Raw genomic sequence first — 27,387 nt, forward strand, 5'->3', positions numbered from 1 at the left:
GTAGAAGCACAGAGTATTGTTCCTGAGAGGGTCATGCCAAATAGGGTATCTTTCATCCCACCTCATACGGGCCTCAGGTATGGTGGGGTCTCAGCAACATGAATCCAAGAAGAGGGAAGTAGAAGCCAAACCTAAAGGGAATACGGAGCGATGTGTGTTTCAGAGGTTAGCTCAGAGGGGCCATTGGGAGGACCAGCGTGCGACATCCAAAGCACCAATAGGGCTCTGGAGTTTTTATCAGGGGTGTCCATTTCAATAATTGTGGAATGGTAGCATGAGACCAAGTCAAGCAAAAGGTCAATTTCCAACCCACAGCAGACTAGAGATCTGGACTGTGCTCCACTAATCAAAGACCTGGAGTGCTCAATACAAAGACCAATGGAGGCCCTCTTGCAGAACAGACTGACTTGTGGAGAGCAGAGAATGTCTCTATGACTGATTGCCTCAGTGGGAGGGTGGGCTGACATTGCTCACGGGCCAAAGCATAGACTGTTAGCATTTGATGGTTTAACTCTCAACTTTTACTGTCTCTGAGACAGATGCACCTCAAAGTTTAAAGTTAAACAGGGTAATTAATGTAAAGTGCCTAGTCCCTGAATGAAATTAAGTTTCCTTACTAACACTTGGGAGGCTCAGTGTTAAAGCCTCTGGTTTGTCCCAACTGTTATACTCACCTTGGATAACTACAATGTGAAAGAAGTATCCTGATTGTTTTTTAAAAACACACGAGATAGGGCTTTTCCTGCTAAGTGAGCCCTGAAGTCAAATTTCAAGCATTGTGAATGGTTTGTAATTTTTCAGAAAACTTCCATACAGGGAAAATAGTGACAATTCACTGGGGATAGAGCTTTTAGTCTTGGCACTGCAAATCCGATCTGTTCCCTCCAGTGGCTACTAGGCTACTGGTTTTTACAAATACTGAGACTATGAAGCTTCTGGTTTTCAATGTTACCATGGAGCTGGCAAAAAGGGGATGGGAATAGGACAAATGCCACAAAACGTGCTCTTCTTACTAAGATTTAGGACCCACTTTTTTTTTTCAGTGAACACCCCTGAAATTGTTGCAAACATTTGATTAATTTCTAGAGTTCTGAAAAAGTTTATTTTGGCAATATCTGTCAGTGTAGTCATTGCTTTTATGGAAAAGTAAATATCCAAATGTCTTTATTCCACTATTTTAAAAGTCAGTGCAGCCACTCTGGAAAACAGTTTGGCAACTCCTGAAAATGTTAAATTTAGGGTTATCATGTGACTGAGAAATTATACTCCAATGTAAATACCAAAGAGAAAATAAAACATAGTCTATACAAAAATATGTACATAAGCCAGGTGTGGTAGTTCACACCTGTAATTCCAGCACTTTGGGAGGCCAAGGCTAGTGGCTCAGTTGAGCTCAAGAGTTTGAGACCAGCCTGGACAACATGATAAAATCCTGTCTCTACAAAAATTAGCCAGGCCTGGTGGCGTGGGCCTGTAGTCCCAGCTACTTTGGAGGCTGATGTGGGAAGATAGCTTGAGCCCAGGAGGTGGAGGTTGCAATGAGCCAAGATCACACTACTGCACTTCAGCCTGGGTGACAGAGTGAAACTCAGTCTCAAAAAAAAAAATATGGCTGGGCGCAGTGGCTCATGCCTATAATCCCAGCACTTTGGGAGGCTGAGGTGGGTGGATCGCAAGGTCAAGAGATCGAGACCATCCTGGCCAACATGGTGAAACCTTATCTCTACTAAAAATACAAAAATTAGCTGGGCGTTTGGCTCGCGCCTGTAGTCCCAGCTACTCAGGAGGCTGAGGCAGAAGAATCGCTTGAACCCAGGAGGCGGAGGTTGCAGTGAGCCAAGACTGTGCCACTGTGCTCCAGCCTGGTGAAAGAGCAAGACTCTGTCTCAAAAATAAAAAAAAGTACATAAACATTTATAGCAACTGTATTAATAAAAGCCAAACATAGAAACAATCCAAATGTTCCTTAATTAATGAATGAGTTTAAAAACTGTGATATATCTGTAAGAGTTAAAGAAAGAGGAAAGAAACACAAAAGTCTCAAAAATAAAAAAAAGTACATAAACGTTTACAGCAACAGTATTCATAAAAGCCAAACATAGAAATAATCCAAATGTTCCTTAATTAATGAATGAGTTTAAAAACCGTGATATATCTGTAAGAGTTAAAGAAAGAGGAAAGAAACACAAAAAAGTGGCTGAACAGTCACAGACAGGTTTATTTTGGAGAATAAACCTGAGAGGGGCTTCTGGTGAATTTCAGTCGGGAGTGCTTTCTTCTATAGACTAAGAGTATTTATTGGTTTTAGGTTGAGGGATCTTATCACAGGCTTGGAATGCTTCCGTGTAGGGGAGAAGTCTATTGCGGGGTTGGAATGTCTCTGGTTGGAGAGGAGGTGATTTTGGGGCTGGTATCTCTCCAGCAGGAGGGGAAGTTATCTCGGGACTGGCATGACTCTGGCTGGGGAGGGGCTTATCTTATGGATGGAATGTTCCTGGTTGGAGATGTCATTTGTGTTTTATGGTCATGCTGACCTTACCCATTAGGCTGATGCCCTTTCAATTTAGGTGGGTTTTTATCAAGGGGAACTTTAGAATGGCGGTACGTGTCCAAGATGGCCGTGCTCCTGCTGTGTCAATATCCACATCAATGAAATATTATTCACCAATAAAAATAAAGGAAGTATCAATACATGCTTCAACATGGATGATCCTTGAAAACATTATGCTAAGTGTAAGAAGCCAGTGAGGACTAAGCTCTAATTTTTGATCTTGCCCAAATTCCTGTTTAAGGGGTCTAGGGAGTCATGCCTTACAAACCATAAATTCTCATCAGATGGGTTTTATTTAACCCTGTATATTGTGACTTACTTTTCAATCTGACTCTGGCATAACATTATGAAACAAGGAAAAAAATATATTTAATCCCAAAATATATTTCCTTGCCATACCTTGAAATTGCCCTGTAAAGTCTCTTGAGGGAAAAAATCCACATTCTATAGAGAATCTCCTTTCCCCTTTGTTTTCCTTCCTTTCTTTCCAGATCCAGGAGATAATCAACTAAGAACCAGGTACCCTTTTAGGTCTGATAAGAAAGAAACATTTTATAACCTGCTCTCTCTCTGAAGTCTGCTATCTGAGAGATTCCTCTGCACAATAAAACTTGGTCTGTACAATCCTTTATCTTAAGCTGAACATTTCCTTTCCATGGATCCCATATCTTCAGATAAACTCAGTCAACTGTCAACCTGAAAATGTTTAAATTTACCTGTAGCCTGGAAGCCCCCACTTTGAGTTGCCCCGCCTTTCTGAACCAAACCAATGTATTTCTTAAATACATTTCTTAAATGTATTAGATTGATGTCTCATGCCTCCCTAAAATATTTAAACCAAGCTGCACCCTGACTACTTTGGGCACATGTTCTCAGGACCTCCTGAGGGCTGTGTCACAGGCCGTGGTCATCCATATTTGGCTCAGAATAAATCTCTTCAAATATTTTACAGAGTTTGACTCTTGTCAACACCAGTCACAACTGCATTTTGGAGTGATTCCATTCCTGTGAAAGGTTCACAATAGGTAAATTTATACAGAGAGAAAGTAAATTAATGGTTGCCTAGGGCTGGGGGAGGCGGGGGAATGGGGAGGGTGATGGCTAAGCGGTATCGTATTTTTTGGGGGTGATGAAAATGTTCTGGAACTTATAGTGATGAAGGTTGCAGAACTCTGTGGCTATACTAAAACCCACTGAATTGTACCCTTTAAAAGGATGAATTTTGTGCTAAGTAAATTACATCTCAATAAAACACCCACTTTAAAAAAATCTGCCTTTTTCCCTTAGGTCTTGGTGTTTTGCAGAATCCAAGTTTCCTTTGTTTTGCACTCAGAGCACTGACTCTGAGGAAACCCGGAGGAGCCTGGCTTCCCCGCCTTCTTCTCAAGCATTTGCTGGTGCCTGTTCCCTGCTCCCTCCTATCACACAAAGCAAAAAGCCTCCAGCTGCTGGGAGAGGAGCAAGAAACCCTTCCTCCCTCCCTCAGGGCCCAGGCAAAGATGCACCGTTTCAAAGGGCAGGTAGCAAAGATATTTTTTTAAATAATGGCCCAAAAAACAACAACAAAAAGAAATAATGGCCCAAAACTTCCCAATTTGATGGAAAAAAGTAATGAAAGGCAGCCAGTGTCCTATCCTGACTCTAATCTTTCCCAGGGTACCAAAAGGAGGCCTAGAAAAAGAGTTTGTGGGTACATGTGATCCCCTCTTGCATCTGGAACTCCCTATCATTTCAAATTATTAGCTCAGTCAACCTTTAAAAATTTATTGAAATCTTAGCTATTGTCTTTTTATCTGCTTTTTTGAGGGGGTTAGGAGGGGGCTTTTTTGGCAGCCAAAAATCCTCTTGCTTTCAGGTTCTGCCAAAGGCAGACCAATTTCTGTGTCCACCTCTCCTCAGAAGGGCTTTTAACTCTTGCTCTATGACTTCAGTTCTTTGATGGGCTCAAGAAAAGTTATGACTTAAAAATTACTCTGTTTTCTGCTCATAGTTAGACATGGTTAGCCATGTTCAACTCTACATCCTAAGCAGAAGTTCAGTCAATATATTTTGTCATTTCCAACATTATATTTTTCATGTGTAGAAATTTCATTTAGGTCTTTTTATATCTTCAATGTCTCTGTTCATCATACATCTTTGAGCATATTTGTGAGATTTATAATAGCTACTTCTGGCCCTTATCTACCAATTTCATCATTTCTGGATACATCTCTATCAGCTGATTTTTCTCCTATTTATGGATCCTTTTTTCTGCCTATTTCTATAATTGATAAAGTATCATTCAATGTCAGACTTTGTAATTTTTAAAAAGTTAACATACAATTTTGTAGAGAGCTAGATTTTGTTGTTTACCTTTAAAAAGTATTGAATTTTTTTTCAGGGACACAGTTAATTAACTTAAGGATGATCCTTTGAGACTTACTCTTTTTCCTGAGACAGAGTCTCGCTGTGTCACCCAGGCTGGAGTGCAGTGGCACAATCTGGGCTCACTGCAACCTCCACCTCCCGGGTTCAAGCAATTCTTCTCCCTCCTCCCTCAGCTTCCTGAGTAGCTGGGATTACTGCATGCAACATCACGCCCAGCTAATTTTTGTACTTTTAGTAGAGATGGGGTTTCTCCATGTTGGCCAGGCTGGTCTTGAACTCCTGACTTCAGGTGATCTGCCCACCTCAGCCTCCCAAAGGGCTGGGATCACAGGCATGAGCCACCAATCCCGGCCCTGAGGCTTTCTTTTATGCCCTATTATGGATGATTCAGATAAGCCTTTACTGTAAAACTAATTTAGTCTCAGTGTTAAGGCATGACACTTCTGAGGAGTCGACCATGTGTATTAGGAGTTCTCTTCACTCAGACTAGTAGAAACATAAACTATTCTCAGTCATTTGTGAACCAGGCCAATTGTTTGGCCTATTGCTTTCTGATTCCTCTTCTCTCGCCTCAGGAAGTTTCTTCCCATGCATGCACCTATTCATATTCATCAAAGACCTGAGGAGAGCCCTGTGCAAACGTCTGGTGCTTTCTTCAGCCCAGCTCCCCTTTCTGCAATACTCTGCCCTACAACTTCTAGCTGTCTGGGTTTTTCTGATCTATCGCTTCAATGTAGAAGGCCACCAGGCTCGGCTTCGGTTCTTCCTCCCTACTCTGTGGAAACTACCTCCAGGCAGAAAGTTGGTATCATCACAGTCCTTGTCTCATTTGCTTCCCTTCTGTTAGGGATCATGGTCCTATGCTAGTGGTACAGTCTCTGAATATAGGTGCTTGATTTTCTATTTATTTATGATAGGAAAGTTATTCCCATAGCAGTAAATTATTATGGGAGAAAGCAAAGTCTTAATATATTTTTTACTAATATTATTTCTAATTGACAAATTATAATTGTATACATTTATGGGGTATAATATGATGCCTTGATATGTACATATATACAATGTGAAATGATACTTCGTACATTCTAAATAGCAAGTCAGCCTTCACATTTGGTGGTCTGCATTGATCTGGAGAAAAGACAAAGGCAAAGGTGATGACATTTAGCTACTTTTTTTGGCCCCAATCTTTAGAGCCAAGTCTATGTGCAATGCAAACATCCAGAAGCTCTGCTCGAGGTGGATGTCCTCAGTTTCTTCCTCCAACCCTCATGTGCAGGTCCTCAGCTCAGAGGACTGCTTCCAGCTCTGCGCCTTTGTCTAGTGTTCCAAACTCTCACAATTCTAACTTAGTGTCTCCAGTTCTTATCCTGTGCCACATTCCTAGTCTCTACTTCTCAGATCGGCTCTTTCTGATATCGCATTTGACCTATCCTATTAGCTTCGGTTCTCTTCTTACCTCTTGTATGAGATGGCATGCATTACATTGTAAGTCACAGAATCCAACTCAAATTAGCTCTCATACACTTAGGGTTTATTGCTCACATACTAGAAACCTGGAGGTAGGTCAGGATTCTGAGTTAATTGATTCAGTGGCTAAAAGGAAACGCCATTTCTCAGTCTTTCTTGGCTTTTCCTTGCATGATATCAGCTTTATCCTAAGACCAACTTCACTAATAGTAGCAATATGACTACCATAACTACTATCACTACTATTGCTAATATGGCTATACCACTGCCCGGCTGCTTATCTGAACAAAATGACCCAGAAGATGAGAAAGATAAAGAGATTTTTTTTTTTTTTAAGAAATGGGATTTCACTCCATCACCCAAGATGGAGTTCAACAGCACAATCATAGCTCATTGCAGCCTCAAACTCCTGGGCTCAAGGGATCCTCCTGCCTTAGCCTCCCCAGTAGCTAGGACTACAGGCACATGCCACCACATCAGCTAATTTTTTATTTTAATGTTCAGTAGAGGTAAGGTCTTACTATGTTGCCCAGGACAGTCTAGAACTCCAGGGCTAAGCTATCCTGCCTCAGCCTCCTAAAATGCTGGGATTATAGGCATGCGCCGTCACAGCTGGCCAAGAGACTATTTATTAGATATTGCCAGAAAACATATTTTGCAGTGTTTTTGTCCCATTCCTTCAGCCTATATGTCACTTCTAAACCTAAACCTTGACGAGGTGATGAGATTGCATTGCCGCATATGCAGATCCTTTCCTAGTGTCAGGGGTGAAACACAGGGGCTGAGTCAAAAAGGAATAGATTCTTAAATGAGAATCAGGAAGTGGCCAGGAGAAGAGAGAACAGATGCTGAGGAAGCACCACAACATCCACTACACCCTGGACTTTGCTTTTCAGAGTTCCCTCAGCTCCATGTTCTGAAATGAAATGGCCATATTCAATCCTCCACCATACAACTTTGGGAGTCCTGACCCTAACCAAAAAAAGCACCTGTAGCTCCCACATATTCAGGAGGGGAATTAGAATAAATAAACACATTGAAAATAAATTGATTTTGTGACTTTATTTCTCTATAGAAGCTACATATATTTATAATGCACTATATATCCACACTGAGCTGAAATAGTTTCAAATACTTAAACCGGTGCTTAAGTATTTCACCCTAGCTCAGCCTCATGCTCTGTGTGTGACCTTGGTTAATTTACTTCTCTTCTATGTGCCCCACTTGTCTCATTTGTAAAATGGGAATAATGATTGTACTTACTTATAGAATTTGAGAATAAAATAAGCTTAAATGTATTAATACTTGTAAAACACTTCAAACATACCTGAATGTAGTAAGCATTCGGTAAATGTTCATTATTGCTTTGTTATTTTTATATTATTATTTTTAGTCGTAGTAACACTATCACTATCCATATGTGAATAGGTGACAATATTCAGGTCCATTCATAACATGATTCAATTATATACGATTATTCTTTCTGTGTTTATTCCTTAGTCATCTCAAGAGCATATGCATAATATTGCCCCAAAGCATGTACGTCCATGCCAATTCTGTCTCCTTAAAAACTTACAAGTTGAAGTAAATTATGTTGACATCAACAATACACAAAAGGACCTTCCTGGTCTGACACAGTCCTAGCACTGTGGGAGGCTGATGCGGCTGGACCTGCCTTGCCAACATAGCGAAACCCCGTCTCTATTAAAAATACAAAAATTAGCCAGATGGTGGCAGGTGCCTGTGGTCCCAGCTATTCAGGAAGCTGAGGCACTAGAATCGTTTGACCCTGGGAGGCAGAGGTTGCATTGAGCCAAGACTGTACCCTGTACTCCAGCCTGGGTGACAGAGTGAGACCCTGTCTCAGAAAAAAAAAAAAAAAAAAAAAAGACGTTCTTGGTTAAACAAAATTGTAAAAACATTTAATAACATTTGATTGTACAAATGACCTATAATCATTATTGAAATTGAATTTTAATATTGAAGAATATAAATAATAAAATATATAAGCAGCAAATTCCACAGAGGTCATGATGATGAGAGATCTCCAACTCAGTCCCAGTGTTTGGAGATAAGGATTTCTGAGAAGGTGGGCTTCCGGAAAAACTGAGATTAGATAAAGGAATTAGCTTGATGAACAATCAAGCAACTAGATGAGCCAAATTTGGTAAGCCCAGATGACAAAAAAAATGTTTTAAAAAAGGATAAACGGAGGAAGGAAGGCATGGGGCCAGTGAAGGGAGGAGGAGGAAAGGCCATAGAAAAGACCCGAGAGAGAAGGATCTGGGTGTGTTTTCTGACTCTGCCAACTACTAATTATGTACTCTTGCACAAATATCTGAACCTTCCTGAGTCAATGTATTCATCTTTTAAAAGAAACAGAAATAAAAGTATCTAATAGTGTTGTTTCATCATTTCTGACATTTTAACATTCTGAAAGTAAAACATGCCTTTTAATCTACGGCATCTTATGTTCAATGAAATGTGATTGTACTCTGATGAGCACTGAATAAGAAAACACAAATAAAAACCACCTAGCACCCTGACAGGCAATCTTCTTACATAACTTCTCTGGCTACATTTGTATTCATTTTTTAAAATCTGAAAAACCAAAGTTGATCCATCATAATTAAGCATCTTGCCTGTGTAATAAAACCAAATTTTTGAAGAAAGAATATTTTTAAAGTTTACTAACTTAATATAAAATTAACAAGAGCTGGGGAAAGGAAACAAGCCCTAAAATTGATTGAAAAAAGAAATAATAACTTAGTTTCCTTTTAATTAAGTAGTATAATCTTAAAAAAAAAAGAAAAGAAAAGAATCCAGGGAACTGACGTTCTATGTCTTTTGTCTAAAGACAAAATGTACTAAAAAAGAAAAAAAAAGGAAATCTAAGTAATTTTAGAATCCAAGTAACTATGGCTCGCAGGACAAATTCAGCTTTCTATTTGCTTTTGCACATAAGGCTTCATTGGAACACAACCGTGCTTTTTCGTTACCTATTTCTATTGCTGATTTCCTGCTGCAGTAGCAGAGTTAAGCAGTTGTGAAAGAGATCTTATGGTCCATAATACCTAAAATAATTAATATCTGGCTCTTTATAGAAAAAGTTTGCTGATCCCTGCTTTAGAACCCAATAGTTCAACTATGAGACCAAAAGAGCTGCAAACAAATCTTGAACTCTATTTAGTAGAATTACGATTCATAGTGAGTGGGGAGCTGGGGAGAGATAGCAAGGGGAGAGATGCCAGATGTAGGTAATGGGGAGGAAGGCAGCAAATCACACTGCCACGTGTGTACCTAATGCAACAATCTTGCATGTTCTTCACGTGTACCCCAAAACCTAAAATGCAATAAAATAAATAAATGGGAAAAAAAAAGAGTTGTAATTCTGAAACAATACTCTATGTATTGTAGTATTAAGCAAATGAATAATACTACAGTTACTGGGAGCCAGAGATCTCACTGTGGGAAAAGGACAGTGTAGATATTGAAGGGAATAAGACTAGAAAGAACCACTAACCTAGCTCTGTCGGCAGAAGAGCTTAAAAGCAGTGACCCCGCAGTAGCAGTCCGCATGCTTAGAACCTAGATCTCAGTTTCTGAATACCATTCTCTCATAAAATGAACCAGGATTCTTTGGAGAAACAGCAAATTTCATTGCAGAAGAAAAACATTCAATGTGATGGGAATATCTTATTGTGCAATAAAGTAAAAACAGCTCAAAAACTGTTGAGACGTGAAAAATTGTTGAGACGTGAAAAGCCAAGAAACCAGCCTAAAGAGGTTCTCACTATCCAAATCTTGGAAAAACAATATTTATAATCAAATATCAATATTATAATATTTGGAATAAAATATTATCATAGTATTCAAAACAATCAAAATAAAAAATAATAATTGGCAAAATAGCTTGTTCTAAGGTCTGAGGAGGGGAAAATAGAAGAGAAGCCTGGTGCTCTTGTAATACCAGATGGCAGGCCAGGAATATGTTAAGACACAAAAGCCAACCTGAAAGAACTACAGAGGGCCAAAACTGGAACAATTTGAGCAATAAATAAAACAGTACTGGATTGTAACCCAAAGTGTAAAATGAGTATGTATGGATCAATACCGATATAAATATATGACTAAATAAACAAATGGGAGTGAAAGGATACATTTTCTTCACAGAAGAATTCCAAACAATATGTGTAGATAGTACTCCTTTCAGAAGTGGAACTTAATTTAAATCCTCTGATAGTTTCTAAAGGATAAAGAAAGAAAAGGGGAAGATGATAGTTTTCTGTAGAGAAACCTGGCAGATACCACCTTGGCCAAGCAACTGAAGTCAATAGCATCAGCGATGTCATGTTAATATAATGTGCCATCTAATATAATGCAATGAAAGAACACTTTACCTTTGTGGTATTTTTCCACAAAACCCATAACCCCAGTCTAATAATGAGAAAATATCAGACAAACCCAAAGTGAAAGACTTTGACTACCTGACTTTGATTACCTGAGCAGTAAACTTCAAAGCTATTAGTCATGAAAACAAGTAACAGAAAAAGGATATTAGTGAGAAAACTGGTGAAAAGCAAATAGGGTCTCTAATTTAGTTAATAGTTAACTGTCCAGGGTTCATGTCTTAGTTTTGACAGATACATTCATGTAAGATGTTAACATTAGGGAAAACTGGTTGAATAAATGATAAAAATCACTATTTATCTCCTGTAAAGTTTTGATTAATGGGAAAAAGGACTTGTGAGGCTCATCTTAAGTCGTAGCCAATCTGATGCATTTTGTGTGTCTTTCTGTATTGTTCTAGCATAAACAAGGGTACCTTAGGACGGAAATGGGCTTAGGACACCTGTAAGCCTGCTTTTCAAGACAGCTTAGCAAATTGTCCGTCACGTCCTTGGGAGCTTGACTTTGTAGCCATGTGGCTGTGCTTTCTTTAAGTACAAAGAAAAGTAGCATACTGTTCTGGATTTATACAATCAGATCTAAGGACTGATAATATTGTAATTGCTTGGTCCTTAAGTCAACTGGCAGTGCATCAACTGTTAAAATCAAAAGCATGTAAGGAAACAGGAAGATGTTGGCAAGCATAAATGCACTTACAAAGAAAAGTCTAATTTGAACCTATCAACCTTAGCAGTTTTCCTTTAAGAAAGCACAGAAAAACCACAGTGGCTACGGAAATTAAAACTGTGTCCTAATGAAGGAGAGGTGCTGTAGATAAGAGGAGCTGAGGAAAGAATAACAAGTAGTTGAATCCTCTGTACACCAATCAGGGTTTTAAAGATACATTTGGGATTCATGTAATAGATGAAGCATTGGAGTGAATAATAAGACCAAACTATAAGAATAATTCTCTTCTTATTCTAGACTCAGACCAATTGGTGTCGTAGTGTAAAATTTATATTTAAATGTAAATTTCAAAACTAATTATGATTTTCAAATAGCAGATGGTAATTCAGTTAGAAACACAACCAAAAGAAAGATTCCTGTGGTTTGCTAAAAAGGATTTTAGAAAGCAGGGTGGAAAACGTTCATACTGGCTATGAGTTTTAAAAAGTGCTTGAAGCTATGGACTTCTCATGGGTGTTCTAATTAATTTATCAGGGTCTTCACTGAACCAGAACCTTCTGTTTTATTTCTAAAGTTGTTCCAAAGACATACAGAATGTTCGAATCAATCCATTTCAATAAAGTTTGCTCTCTATAAAATGTTCAGACCAAAAGAAAATACTTCATACCCTCACCTTCTCTGCCGGGGATTTTAGGTCTGTCCTTTCGGCTACCACATACCATGTCATATACCCGAGATTTGCTGGAATGTTCTTTTTTATTTATTATTTTGCTGAGACAAGATCTCACCAAAATCCAGGCTGAAGTATAGTTGCATGATCACAGCTCATTGCAGCCTCAACTTCCTGGGCTCAAGTGATCCTCCCACCCCAGCCTCCTAAGTAACTGGAACCACAGGTGCGCACCACCGTGTCAAGCTAATTTTTATCTTTTTAGTAGAGACGGGATTTTTCCATGTTGCCTAGGCGGGTCTCAAACTCCTGGGCCAAGTAATCTGCCTGCCTCTGCCTCCTAAAGTGCTGGGATTACAGCAATGAGCCACCATGCCCAGCCAACTTTGATTTTTCTATCCCATTATCAGGACCGCGAATCTCAATATTTTGGCAAGGGAAATACAATCTCCTTGACGTGGCACAAAGGGAACCAATAAAACCACCTTAAGAGGCTCACAACTCTTTAAAGCAGGCCTAGAATTTGACAGGAGGGATGAGTTCTTGATTAGCATCATATGGAAGCCAATTTCGTGTTTGAGGGGATGAGGGTAAATGGACAATGAGACAGCATGTTGCTAGGAATCTAGTGACATGGACTGGTAAGTCCAGAGCACCCTCCCATCCTGCAAACACTGCCCTTAACTAGCTTTACCATAACTAAGTCCATCTACTACAGCCTGACATTTCTGACACCAGTCTGAAATATCTGTGTTCAAAGAACATTCTCCAATTAAGGCAGTATATGCATGTGTAAACACCATCTAAGAAGAAAATATGACATTTATTGAGTAGTTCCATTTCCCTCTGTAAACTAAATTCTAAGAATTCTGGATTCTTCACTGCTAGCAGCATCTACATTGGTTCCATTTAGAGAGGGGAAAAAAAGTGTTCATAAACTTTAACTCTTATTATTACTTCTTTGCTTTTAAATTCTAGTAATCAGTTGAAAATATTCAGTTGACTGCTTCCATATAACAAGTTCTTGTTTTCACTAACAGGAAAGCAAATCCAAGGAAAGTTCTGGCATCCGACTGTCACTCAACCAGGCAGGAGTGGCTAGTGACGCAATTCATGTATTTTCTTTGAGAAGCTGATTTGTAGTCTTCCTTTCTCCTTTATTTTGAAAATTTGCATACCCGCCTAGTAAGAAAAGGCACAGCTGGCTTCGATTTTAGTTACATCAGGAGACCAAGAAGATCTTATAGATTTAATTGTGTCACCTCAAAATTCATATGTTGAAGCCCTAACCCCAATATGACTATATTTGCAGATAGGACCTTTAAAGAGGTAGCAAAAATGAGATTATAAAGGTATGACCCGAATCTAATTGGATGGGTGTCCTTACAAGAAGAAGAGACTGCAGGGGTTTACACACACAGAGGAAAGGCCAAGTGAGGATACAGCAAAAAGACAGCAATCTGCATCCCAAGGAGAGAGGCCTCAGGAGAAACCATCCCTGCTAGCACCTTGATCTTGTACTTCCAACCTCCAGAGCTGTGAGAAATAAACGTATGCTGCTTAAGCCACCCAGGCTTATGTGTTTTGTTACGGTACCACTAGAAGACAAATACGGATGCCAAATATTCAGTACAATTTTCCATGCAAGATGACGCCTGAAACCTCACCTTACTTACTCCTCTTTTCATTAAAGACAAGGGCTGGGTGCAGTAGCTCAAGCCTGTAATCCCAGCACTTTGGAAGGCCAAGGCAGATAACTTGAGGTCAAGAGTTTGAAACCAGCCTGGCCACAATGGTGAAACCCCATCTCTACTAAAAACACAAAAAATAGCTGAGCATGGTGGCCCATGCCTGCAATCCCAGCTACTCAGGAGGCTGAGACAGGAGAGTTGCTTGAACCTGGGAGGCAGAGGTTGCAGTGAGCCAAGGTTGCACCACTGCCCTCCAGCCAGGGCCACAGACTGATACTCCATCCCCCACCCAAAAAAAAGACAAAAAACTGCTCCAACAAATGATGCTGGGAAAACTGTTATGTCCACATGCAATAACATTGGACCCTTATCTAACATCATATACAAAAGTTAACTCAAATTGGATTAAAGACTTAAAACTATAAAACTCTTGACAGAAAACATAGGTCAAAACCTTCATAACACTGGATTTGGGAGTGATTTTTTGAATATGAAAGCAAAGCCTCAAGCAAACAAAAAAAAAAGTAGACTTCATGAAAATATTTAACATTTGGTGTATCAAAAGGCACTATGAAAAGATTAAAAAGGCATCCTAGAGAATGAGAGAAAATAGTTGCAAATTATATGTCTGATAAGAGATTGATATCCAGAATATATAGAAAACTAAAAGTTAACAACAAAGACAACCCAACTCAAAAGTGGGCAAATGACTTGACAGACATTTTTCCAAAGACATATACAAAGAGCCAATAAGCACATACGAAGATATTCAATCTCATTAATGATTAGAGAAACGCAAATCAAAACTATGAGATGCCATCTCATACTCATTAAGACAGCTACTATCAAAAAACAGAAAACAATAGGTGTTGGCACAGATGTAGAAAAACTGGAACCCTTATGCAATGTTGTTAGAAACCAAAAATGGTATTGCAGTTTTGAAAAATAGTATGGTGATTCCTCAAAATAGATATTGGTATACCCATGTTCACAGCAGCATTAGTAGTAGAATAGTGCTTGCCAGGTGCTGGAGGGAAAGGAGAATGGGGAGTTACTCTGTAATGGGTACACAGTTTCGGTTTGATAAGATGAAAAGAGTTCTGGAGATGGATGATGGTGATGGTTGGACATTATGAATGTATTTAATACCAAAGAACTGTACACTTAAAATAGCTAAGATGGTAAATTGTATATGTATTTTACCACAAGAAACAAATACTAATTTTTTCTTAAAAGGCAAAAAACTGAGGCCCAAGCTCATGACATTTGGAGAACTAAAAACTAAATAAAAACGCACAGTCTTATTAGCCCGAAGTGCTGAAACCAGCTACTTTCTCCATGGACTTGTCCACTCTGGACATCAAGGTAACCACAAGATTTGGAGAGTAAAGGACACCCCAGAAAGAAAACAGCCATAAAAGAGTGGCCCAAATTTTGTGTATAAACTCTCCAAATCTCTGGCTGACTTTTACACCATGTTTTTACAGGGCAAACGTCAATCAGACCAGATGACATAAAATAACTAAATTGAAATTAAAGCTATCATTCTCCACAGGAAGACCAAGTTTAGTTTGAGCTGAGGGAAATTAACGCCTTGATAAAACAAAAGAAATCAATATCTTCCAAATAAACAAATAGCAGGACAGGTTATCACCAAAAAGAGCAGAGTAGGGAACTCTAAAACTCAGTCCCTACATTAAAGTAATAATTAAGCTCACAAAAAATGTTAGAATCAACATTTTCAGAACTCTGGAATCTAATAAAAAACTTACAACAGTGAAAGGAAAACTTAATGAGAGGGAAGCTACTAAACTTTGATTAAAGAGTGTCATAGCACTGTAACCCATCTACCATCTCCCACTTCTCCAGTCAGGCAGTGGATGTGAAAATGGTGGCCCACATTCCTGGTGCTGCTTGCTAGGGCCAGAGGGATCAATATGGACCTTCTTCTCAAAAACTTTAGTTGTGTGTTTTTACTTGTCTGGTGGCTCCCTGGGAGATCCACTCAGGAGCTTGCCCTTTTTTCTTTTCTTTTCTATTCTCTTCTTTTCTTTTCCTCACTTGCTCAGGAGCTTTCTCAGGCTGAACTTTGGTGGGAAATAAAATTGTGCAGTTGCTTAGGAAAGTAAAACATAAATTTACCACGTGACTCAGCAGTTGCACCCTTAAGTATGTATCAAAAAAAGTAAAAATAGACATTCAAGCAAAAACTTGTACATGAATGTTTCTAGCAGCACTATTCACAGTAGCCAAAGGGTAGAAACAAACCAAATATCCATCAAGAGATGAATCGATAAACAAAACGTGGTATTTCCATGCCATGGAATATTATTCAGCCATAAAAAGGTATAAGGTATTCATGCATGTTGCAACATGCATGAACATTTAAAACATCAAGCTAAATGAAAAAAGGTAGACACAAAAAGCCACATATTACATTATTCTATTTCTATGAAAGGTCCAGAGTAGGCAAGTCTATGAAGAAAGAATGAAGATTAGTGGCTGCCAGGGGTTGGGGATAGGGAAAGAAATGGGGAGACAGTGATGAACGCTGGCACCGGTTTCCTTTCAAGGCAATGAAAATGTTCTAGAGCTAGACAGTGATATAGTTAAACAACATTGCAAATGTACTAAACACCAAGGAATTGTACTTTAGAACAGTTAAAATGAGAATTCTATGTTTTACAAATTTTACCACAATTTAAAAAATACCAGAATCCAGACTATCAACAATGTATTCTTCACAATGTCCACCATACAATCCCAAATTACTTAACCTATGAAGAAACAGAAAAAAACACAACTCAAGAGAAGAGACAGTACATAAATGTGGCCTAGGAGGACCCAGACATTAGATATAGCAGACAATGGTTTTAAAGAAATTATAAAATTATGCTCAAGGATGTAAAGGAAATATGTTTATAATTAATAAAAATATGAAAAATCCCAGTAAAAAAATAAAAGTCACCCTCAAAAACATAGAACTATTGAGCTGAAAGTACAGTATCTGGAGAGATGTCAAATGTTCATAAATAGACTCAATATTGCTGAGCTGTAAATTCTTCCAAATTTGACGTATAAATCCAATGCAATCTCAATCAAAATACTGGCAAGATTTTGTTTGTTTGTTTTTTATTTGTTTGGAGTCAAGGTCTCGCTCTGACACTTGGAATGGAGTGCAGTGGTGTGATCATGACTCACTTCAGCCTCAAACCCGTGGCCTCAAGGGATTCTCCCACCTCAGCCTCCCAGGTTGTGGGGACTACAATCACAGGCCACCATGTCAAGCAATTTTTTTTTATGTTCTATAGAAATGGAGTCTCACTATGTTGTCGGGGCTGGTCTCAAACTCGTGGCCACAAGTGACCCTCCCACCTTAGCTTCCTAAATTGTTGAGATTATAGGAATCAGCCACAGTACCCGTTTACCAGCAAGTTATTTTGTGGCTATTGACAAACTGATTCTAAAGTTCATATAGAAACGGTATTGGTGAAAGAATAGACAGAGCAATGGAACAGATTAGAGAGCTTATATGAAGTAGCTAAGATAATCAAATTCATAGAGCAGAAAGTAGAAGAGTGGTTACCATGAGAGCCAGGGGAAGGGGAGAATGGGGAGATACTGTTTAATGGGTACAGAGTTTCAGTTGTGTAAAAATGTAAAGGACCCAGAATAACCAAAGTAATTTCAAAAATAAATAATAAAACAAAATTGGAGGACTCACACTACTAGACTTGAAGGCTTATTATAAAGCTATAGTAATCAAGACATATTGCATTTATATATGGATTTATAACTTCATCAATGGAATAGAATAGAGCCCAAAGGTATACTTTCAGACATACAGTCATTTGATTTTCAGCAATGATTTTTACTGACAGGACTATTCAATATTGAACACAGTGGGAAAAAAAGACCAAGCAAGTAAAGACTGAGCATGATCAGGGAAGCTCATCTGACTGCCATCGTCTAAGGCTGCAGGCCTAGATGACAGCGGTAAAATTTCAGTTTTCTGAAACCTTAAGTAATCAGTTACCCAAATCCAGTATGTTTTCCAGACAGCTAAGTTTATCTCTCCTAAGCAACAAAATTTTAAATTATTAACTATTTTAGGTGGAAACCTTAACATGATGTATTCTATGTTTACCTGCCTTCTTAAAAAGAAAGTAATTAAACCTTTTCTTTAATGACTTAAATTTTTCATTACTAATATCAATTATGATAGTCCCGACCTCACTGATCTTCAGAATCTCCTGAAGAATGTTTAAGCACAGGTTTTTATACCTCATTGCTAGAACAGTCTTTTGACACAGAAGGTGTGGAGTGGAGCCTAGGAGCCTGTGTTCACCTTCCCAGGTGATGCAGATGATCAGCCTGTTGGGGAACACAGTGGTGTGCAGTGTGAAATTCCCAGAGGCTTCTGAGCAATGCACAACTGTACTTCCTCTGCATGTGGGCTTCAGTTCTTGTGCCTGAATTTAAAGGGTCTTTTGTTTTACTTCTTTGCTGCCAGTTCACCAGTTGTCTCTCATCATTCCTGTCAATATGTCTACCTGCAGTAGTGACTTTCCTTATCTTCAAGGCATTGCTTTTATTTTAATTTATTTTTATTTTTTGAGACAGAGTCTCACTCCATTACCCAGGCTGGAATGCAGTGGTGCGATCTCGGTTCACTGCAACCTCTGCCTCTGGGGTTCAAGTGACTCTCTTGCCTTAGCCTCATGAGTAGCTGAGATTACAGGTGCCTACCGCACCCAGCTAATTTTTGTATTTTTAGTAAAGACAGAGTTTCACCATGTTGGCCAGGTTGGTCTTGAACTCCTGACTTCAGGTGGTCCACCTGCTTCAGGTCTCCCAATGTGCTGGGATTACAGGCAAAAGCCACCACACACAACCAAGACATTGCTTTTACATTCTATGAATTTACAAGATAAACAAAATTACGGCAATTATGTATAAATTAAAAATAAATGGAACATCTTTGGCTTCAAAGTCACCAAAACAAAGTGTTGCAACACAAACCGAATTCTGGAGAGGGTCAGGACTTGGAGGCAGCAGCTATAATTGAAGGTAGAAGTAAGAACAAGACTAAACTCAGGGATAATCATGAAATTGAGTAAAGGTCTATATTGCCACCACCACTGCCATCATTTCGTCAACAAAATCATTCTAAAGAAATTGAACAACCTATCAGGGAAAGTTAAGGTTGTTCGTGAGTAACAGTAACCCATGGTGATTGTATTAATATGTTTTTATACTGCTATAAAGAATACCACCCAAGACTGGCAGTAGCATAAACAAAGGAAGTTTAATTGACTCACAGTTCCGCATGACTGGGGAGGCCTCAGAAACTTACAAACATGGTGGGAGGGGAAGCTGGTACCTTCTTTACAAGGCAGCAGGAAAGACAGAGAGAGCGAAGGGGGAAGAATCTCTTCTAAAACCATCAGGTCTTGGCCGGGCGCGGTGGCTCACGCCTGTAATCCCAGCACTTTGGGAGGCTGAGGCGGGTGGATCACGAGGTCAAGAGATCGAGACCATCCTGGGCAACATGGTGAAACCCCGTCTCTACTAAAAATACAAAAAAATTAGCTGGGCATGGTGGCACACACCTATAGTCCCAGCTACTCGAGAGGCTGAGACAGGAGAATTGCTTGAACCCAGGAGGCGGAGATTGCAGTGAGCCGAGATTGTGTCACTGCACTCCAGCCTGGCGCCTGGCGACAGAGCAAGACTCTGTCTTAAAAAAAACCATCAAGTCTTGTGGGACTTACTCACTAACACAAAAACAGCATGGGGAAACTGCCACCAGGATCCAGTCACCTCCCACCAGCTTTCTCCCTTGACATATAGGGAGTACAATTCAAGATGAGATTTGGTTGGGGACATGAAGCCAAACCGTATCAGTGCTGTTTTCTCAGTCCTGATATTTGGGGTCCGCTAGCACAATGGCTGGCCCCTCACACAGAGTTCCCAGTCACCTTCATTTTCCTTTGAGCAAGAAAAAATTACCAGACATTAGAGAAAAACCTGCTGCATGAAAGAGAAAAATCACAAGAAGCCCAGAAAAAAAATTTTCCTGGAGGAAAGAGACAGTATGTGAAGAGACAAAGAAAGCAATTTGAAAAGCATGTCTTGATTAAAAGAGGATTTGCTAAGCCCAATATTTCAAATTTCTCTTTTGTCTGATACACTGGGATTTTGATGCCTTGAAGTAACATACCACGATAAGATTCAGACAAAAGCTATGCTATTCTTACATTCTCATAAAACAATTAGGGCCTACAGACACTTAGGAAAGTCATCACATATCCTCAAGAGTACGTATATTCTAAAGACTGCTATTATTTTCAACTCTAAACTAAGCATTAAATAATCCAGATGAAATAGTTAATTTGTTACATAAGGAAAATTACCAAAAGTGACTCAAGAATCAGGAATGAAAGACTAGAAATCCAAGGAGTTACCTCAGATATTAAAAAGATAATAAAGGGATATTACAAACAACACAAGGCAAAAAAAGTGACAATTTAGATAAATTGGACAAGGTCTTTGAAAAACACATATTAATCAAGATCAACACATGATAACACAGAAAATATGAATAGTTCATAGAAAATATTATTTATGTAATAAATTGAATTTATCATCAAAAATGTATTCCCTTCAAGCCCAGATGGCTTTACTGGTTAATTCTATCAAATTTGAAAGACATAATGCCATTCTTACAAAAAGTATTTCAGGAAATAGAAAGAAAAACTTCCACCTGGTTTTATGAGGTCAGCATTGCACTGATACCAAAAACAGATGAAAACACTATAAATAAAGAAAACTCTATCTAATAGAAATAGAACCCCTCATGAATACAGGCGTAAGAATTCTATAAAATACATTAGCCAATTGATTACAGATGGAATAGCCCTGTGGTCAGACAGTGGTCGGCATCCCCCCGTGAAGACATGTATTTGGAAAAGAAGAGCTGTGCCCAAAAAGCAGTACACTCCACCATTAATTTTTAGAACTTTATCTGAACAGTTTTCAATCTGCAGGTTTTCCACACATTTTGTTTAATTTATCCCTAAGGTTTTTGTGTTTTTTCTATATACTGAAAATAAAAATTTTTTAAAAGACTACTTACTACTAACCATGTCAGCAAACAATGACAGAGCAAGGTACTCTGAAAGAATACTATGCAGCCATAAAAAACAATGAGTTTGTGTCCTTTGTAGGGACATGCATGAACCTGGAAACCAACATTCTCAGCAAACTGACACAAGAACAGAAAATCAAACATTGCATGTTCTCATTCATAGGCAGGTCTTAAACAATGAGAACACATGGACACAGGGAGGGGAGCATCACACACTGAGGTCTGTGGGGGTGAACTAGGGAAGGGACAGTGTGGGGTGGGGAGTTGGGGAAGGATAACATGGGGAGAAATGCCAGATATAGGTGATGGGGAGGAAGGCAGCACACCACATTGCCATGTATGCACCTATGCAACAATCCTGCATGTTGTTCACATGTACCCCAAAACCTCAAACTCAATAAAATATATATATATTTTAAAACATGGAAAAAAAACTGAAAAAAAGGTCATAATAAACTTTTTCAAAACTCTGGAAATTAACCAAAGGCTTCCAATAACCCAGGGAGCATTCAGTCAAGAAAAACAGCTAGATCTTGACAAAAACTTGAGCTTTTAATTTTACACTCGTCTCATTTCCAACTTCCCAGCTCTTTAGCAGCCTTAGAAAGACAAGAGAGGAAGAAAGATAGGCTTGGAGCTAATTTAAAGTCACATTTTTTAACTGAAATTATTATTTGATCAAGTCTTATTATTTTCTGGGAAACCCTACTCAAAAGGCTTGTCTTTATCAACATGCAAGAGGGAAGTGTGGGATGTCATATTCTAAGTGCTAAAAGAGCCAGGCATGGTGGCTCATGCCTGTAATCCCAGCACTTTGGGACGCCAAGGTGGGCAAATCACTTGAGGTCAGGATTTTGAGACCAGCCTGGCCAACATGGTGAAACCCCGTCTCTACTAAAAATACAAAAATTAGCTGGGCATAGTGGCGGGTGCCTGTAATCCCAGCTATTTCGGAGGCTGAGGCAGGAGAGCTGCTTGAATCCAGGAGGCGGAGGTTGCGGTGAGCCGAGATCACGTCACTGCACTCCAGTCTGGGCAACAGAGCAAGACTCCATCTCAAAAAAAAAGAAAGATGCATTAAGAAAAGACAGCCATAAGAAAATTCTGACTATTAAGAACTTACTCCCTCGTGATATTTCCTTTAGAGAGTACCATAAAGCAGTGGTCCTCGACCTTTTTGGCACCAACTCCAGGGACCAGTTTTGTGGAATACAATTTTTCCACAGACCGGAGGGAGGGAGGATGGGTTTAAGGATGATTCAACCACATTGTACTTATTGTGCACTTTATTTCTATCATTATTACATTGTAAAATGTAATAATTCTACAGCTCACCATAATGTGGAATCAGTGGGAGCCCTGAGCTCATTGTCCTGCAGTGAGACGGTCCTGTCTGCGGGTGAAGGGAGACACTGACAGATCATCAGGCAGTAGATTCTCATAAGGAACGTGCAACCTAGATCCCTCAGATGCACAGTTCACATCCACAGTTCACGCTCCTATGAGAAGGTGATGCCACCACTGCCCCGACCTGGCAGGAGGTAGAGTTCGGGTGGTAAAGAGAGGATGGGGAGTGGCTGTAACTGCAGTCAGAGCTTCGCCCACCCACTGCCCGGCTCCTGTTGTGCAGCCTGGTCCCTAACCGCTTCCACAGACTGACACCAGTCCGTGACGTGGGAGCTGGGACCACTGCCACAAAATACCTTCATGTGCTTCAGTGAATTGTATGTGTAGCTTGTTTTATTTCTTATTTTTATTTTTTGGTTCACTGTTGTTACTTTCAATGCAAATCTGTGCCCAGAATAGAACTCAATATGACCGAACATTATTTTGATTTCATGAGAAAGATCGTAGGTTCAGAATTCAAACAGACCTTAAGTCAAATCTTGACTCCTTTACCTAATAAGTAAGTGATTTTCATAAACCACCACCAAGTATTAAGCTCTATGTGCCTAGTCTAAATGTTGCTTAATTTAGCTTGTGATCAAGATACTGCCTCTAGTAGCCTTTTCACCTTCTGTAATGTAGCTAAGTGACAATAATGATCAGCAGTTGATCTTGACTGATAACAAGATAACTAAATGCAGTTGAAGTAGTCCCCCTTATTCTCAGGGATAGGTTCCAAGACCCCCCAATGCATGACTGAGACCATGGAGAGTACAAAGTCTTTTATATACAGTCATGTGCCACATAACTATGTTTTGGTCGATGACAGCCATGGTCCCAAAAGATGACGATGGAGCTGAAAGATTCCTATTGCCTACTGACGTCATAACAACCATAGGGCAACACAGTACTCACACAGTACTCACCTATTTGTGGTGATGCTGATGGATACAAACCTAATGCACTGCCAGTCATGTGAAAGTCTAACACACACAATTATGTACAGGCCAGGCACGGTGGCTCACACCTGTAATCCCAGCACTTTGGGAGGCCAAGGTGGGTGGATCTCTTGAGGTCAGGAGTTTGAGACCTGCCTGGCCAACATGGCGAAACCCCGTCTCTACAAAAATTGCAAAAACTAGCCAGGCATGGTGGCATGTGCCTGCACTCCCAGCTACTCTGGAGGCTGAGGCACAAGAATCACTTGAATCTGGGAGGCAGAGGTTGCAGTGAGCTGAGATTGTGCCACTGCACTCCAGCCTGGGTGACAGAGCAAGACTCCATCTCAAAAAAAAAATTATGCATAATACATAATGCTTGATAATGACAATAAATGACTATGTTGCTGGTTTATGTATTTACTATATTGTACCTTTTTAACACTGTTATAGAGCGCACCTTCTACACTGAAAAAGAAGTTACCTGTAAAACAGTCTCAGGTATGTCTTTCAGGAGGTATTCCAGAAGAAGACATTGTTATCACAGGAGATGACAGCTCCATGAGTTTCACTAACACTGAAGAGCTTTCTGTGGGACAAAATGTAGAGATGGAAAATTATATTGATGATCCTAACCCTGTGTAGGCCTAGGCTAATGTGTATGTTTGTGTCTTAAAGGAGTTTAAAAAGTAAATTTAAAAAAAAGCATATAGAGTAAGAAGATGAAGAAAGAAAATATTTTTGTACAGCTATACAATGTGTTTGTGTTTGTGTTTTAGGCTGTTTCTACAGGAGAGCCGAAAAGTTAAAAAAGTTTTTAAGTGTATAAAATAAAAAGGTTGCAGTAAGCTAAGGTTAATTTATTGTTAGAAAGACAAATACAGTGATGTCCTAGACCTTCACATTCACCACTCACTCATTGGCTCACCCAGAGCAAATTCCAGTCCTGCAAGCTCCATTCATGCTAAGTGCTCTACACATTTTTAAATATTTTATACCATATTTGTACTGTAATTTTTCTATGTTTAGATACAAAATTCTTACCATTGTGTTACCACTGCCCACAGTATTCAGCGCAGTAACACGCCATACATACAGGTTTGTAGTGTAGGTGTAACAGTCTATACCACATAGCCTAGGTGTGCAGTAGGCTCTGCCAATCCAGGTGTGTCTAAGTACGCTCCATGATGTTGATGCAATAACAAAATTGCCTAAGGACACATTTCTCAGAATGTACACCTGTCATTAAATGACTCACAACTGTACTATTTTTCTTTTTTTCTTTCTTTTCTCTTTTTGAAACATAGTCTGACTCTGTCGTCCAGGCTGGAGTGCAATGGCACAATCCCAGCTTACTGCCACCTCTGCCACTCAGGTTCAAGCAATTCTCCTGCCTCAACCTCCCAAGTAGCTAGGATTGCAGGTGCCTGCCACCACACCTGGCTAATTTTTATATTTTTAGTAGAGACAGCATTTCACCGTGTTGGCCAGGATGGTCTTATACTCCTGACCTCAGGTGATCCACCCACCTCAGCCTACCAAAGTGCTGGGATTACAGGTGTGAGCCACCATGCCCAGCCTATTTTTTTCTATACATGCATACCTATGGATAGAGTTTAATTTATAAATTTAATAACAGTAAGAGATAAACGACAATAATAGAACATGTATAACAATATGCCCACATCACTACTCTTACAGTTTGGGGCCATTATTAAGTAAAACAAAGATTACTTAAATACAAAAACTATGACACTGCAACAGTTGGTCTGATAACTGAGAGGACTACTAAATTGTTAATGGATGGGTAATATATACAGTGTGGATACACAGGACAGAGGGATTCTTCACTCCAGGGTGGGAAAGAACAGAACAGCTTGGTAGTTCATGCACTCAAAATGTGTGTAATCTAAAATTCATGAATTGTTTATTTCTGGAATTGTCCATTTAATATTTTTGGATGGTGGTTGACTGTGGGTAACTGAAACCACAGGAAGTGAAACTACAAAGAAGGATTACTGTAATTGCTTCATAAATTCTTCAGGTACTTGGGCATATTTTAAAAAATAGCTCCAGCTATCTTAGGTCTACAATCAATGTCACCCTTCACTAATACAATTTTTATTATTTCTCACACACTGGTAAACCAAGTGACAAATACTATTATCAAGTCAACACCATGAAAAATAGGAAAGTGAAGTTGAGACAAATCAGGAGGAGATCCTAAGATAATGCTTCCAGCCTACAGTGCAAAGCTTCACGGGGCTGAGATTTTTGTCTTATCCATTGATATCTTCTCAGAGCCTAGAATGGTGTCTCAACGAATACAATATTTAATAAATGAAATTATTCCATCTCTAATTACCAGGTGTATTTATGATACCCAAGGCCTGGCTAAGGGGTCCATGGTAATGATGAAGATAGAAGACCTACCTAGCTCTCATAAAAGTAAGAGCTTAAGAGTTAAAAATAAACTATATTCCTTCTGGAAAACATCATAAGTGACATGCTTTCTTTCAGAGATCTTCAGTCTAACAGAGAAAATACTTCTAGACCAATAATTTCCAGACATTATATAGAAACTGGCAGTGTGACACAAATAAAGTTGTACAGGAGTTTAGAGAAAGGAGAGATCACTCTAGACCATGGTTTGGCAAGCTATGCGCCATGAGCCAAATTCATCCTGTGGTCGGTTTTTGAATGCTCAATAGGCTAAGGATCATTTTTATACTTTGATTTAAAAAAAGAAAGAATACAGAGTTTATATGCAGTCTGTAAAACCTGAAATATTTACTATCTGTTCCTTTATATAAAAAGTTTGTAGACACCTGTTCCAGACTTGCGTGAACAAAGAAGGCTTTGCAGAAGGCACACTTGATCTGGATATTTAGTCGAGGGACAGAGATGAGATTTGGGAAGGGCACTTGGAAAAGCGTGAGTGACTTGGCTCAAAGCCCAGGGGGCAGTGGACTTTAGGGCACATTTGAAGAATAGTGGTGACAAATCCCATTTGGTAGGGCTATGAGGTTTATGAAGGGGAGAAGTGAAAGAGAAGTCTGGAAAGAGTCTCTGCGGTGCTGGCCTAAAGAAGTTTGCTATGCATACAGTAACTGAGGGCATAATAGGTGCCAGAAAGAATTTTATGGAGTTTTTGCGGTGGCCTCTCTTCAAGCACTCTAATGACGACAGTGAAGATAATTTTTCACAGAATATTATAGAAACATCATTTTTATGATAATTAGCAAGGGATATATCCCATGCTTTATTCTGGCCACCAAATAACGTAAAACAGTGATGTATATCCTCTTAACTTCAGCCTAAGTCAAACTGAAACTCCTAAATTGGTGCTTAAAGACATTTTGCTTTATTATTGCTCATCTCCTCAACCATCTAGCTCCCTGAAAATGTTATTTAAATGGGATTTGAGACAGACCCTCCAGTGTAGCTTTGTTTCACATGACACTGTGTTATTAATGCATGACACTATATTATTAATAATATTCACCAACAAGCCTCAGACCCACTATTTCATCCTCATTTAGCAGCAATCTGCAGCAATCAAATAATTGTGCTTGTCTGTCTGGCCTGGGCACAAGAAGCACTTACACAGATTGTTCTGTTGGTCAGTTCCATTCACTGACAGCTCAGCAGGGAGAGCTCAATTTATTTAACGCATAAAGGTGCTACATACAATTGGAACCCCAGATAACAGAAGAGAAAAAAAGACTGAGAAAGGCAATGGGCAAATACATGCTAAGATGGAATGAAATGGAGGGTCAGTTGAGGAATCTCCATTTTGGAAAGGCACTTAGGCTACCCCAACTTTCAACTTTTCTCTGAAATCCGGAGTGCCTCAGTTTTCTTTCCTCACTGCCTGAGAAGAGAGCAAAGCCTTTACCCTGAAATATATGTTTCCTGGATGCTGTCATTCTAATCAAACACATTGCAGTTCTCTCACTAGTCCACCACCCATGCTCTAGACCTACACACACACACACACACACACACACACACACACACACAGGTCCACCACCCATGCTCTAGACACACACACACACACACACACACACACACACACACACACACACACA

At 39.4% G+C, this 27,387-nt stretch overlaps 1 protein-coding gene across 5 annotated transcripts in view; it reads right to left on the bottom strand.

Annotated features, from left to right (window-relative positions):
* LOC116565015 overlaps window positions 1-27,387 on the bottom strand; it is a 719,225-nt gene that overhangs the window by 684,754 nt on the left and 7,084 nt on the right. For 2 of the 5 annotated variants that reach the window (XM_032298573.1, XM_032298572.1), the window contains exon 2: window positions 23,623-23,885. The exons of the other annotated variants lie outside the window; for them this stretch is intronic. In XM_032298573.1, the coding sequence (XP_032154464.1) occupies window positions 23,794-23,885 (92 nt within the window). In that variant the 3' untranslated portion in view covers window positions 23,623-23,793. Of the gene's footprint in view, window positions 1-23,622; window positions 23,886-27,387 lie in introns of those variants that run through there. 5 annotated transcript variants of the gene reach the window in all.

This window comes from Sapajus apella, unplaced genomic scaffold (genome assembly GCF_009761245.1).
Source record: "Sapajus apella isolate SASKATOON/1434 unplaced genomic scaffold, GSC_monkey_1.0 scaffold38, whole genome shotgun sequence".
Lineage (NCBI taxonomy): Eukaryota > Metazoa > Chordata > Mammalia > Primates > Cebidae > Sapajus > Sapajus apella.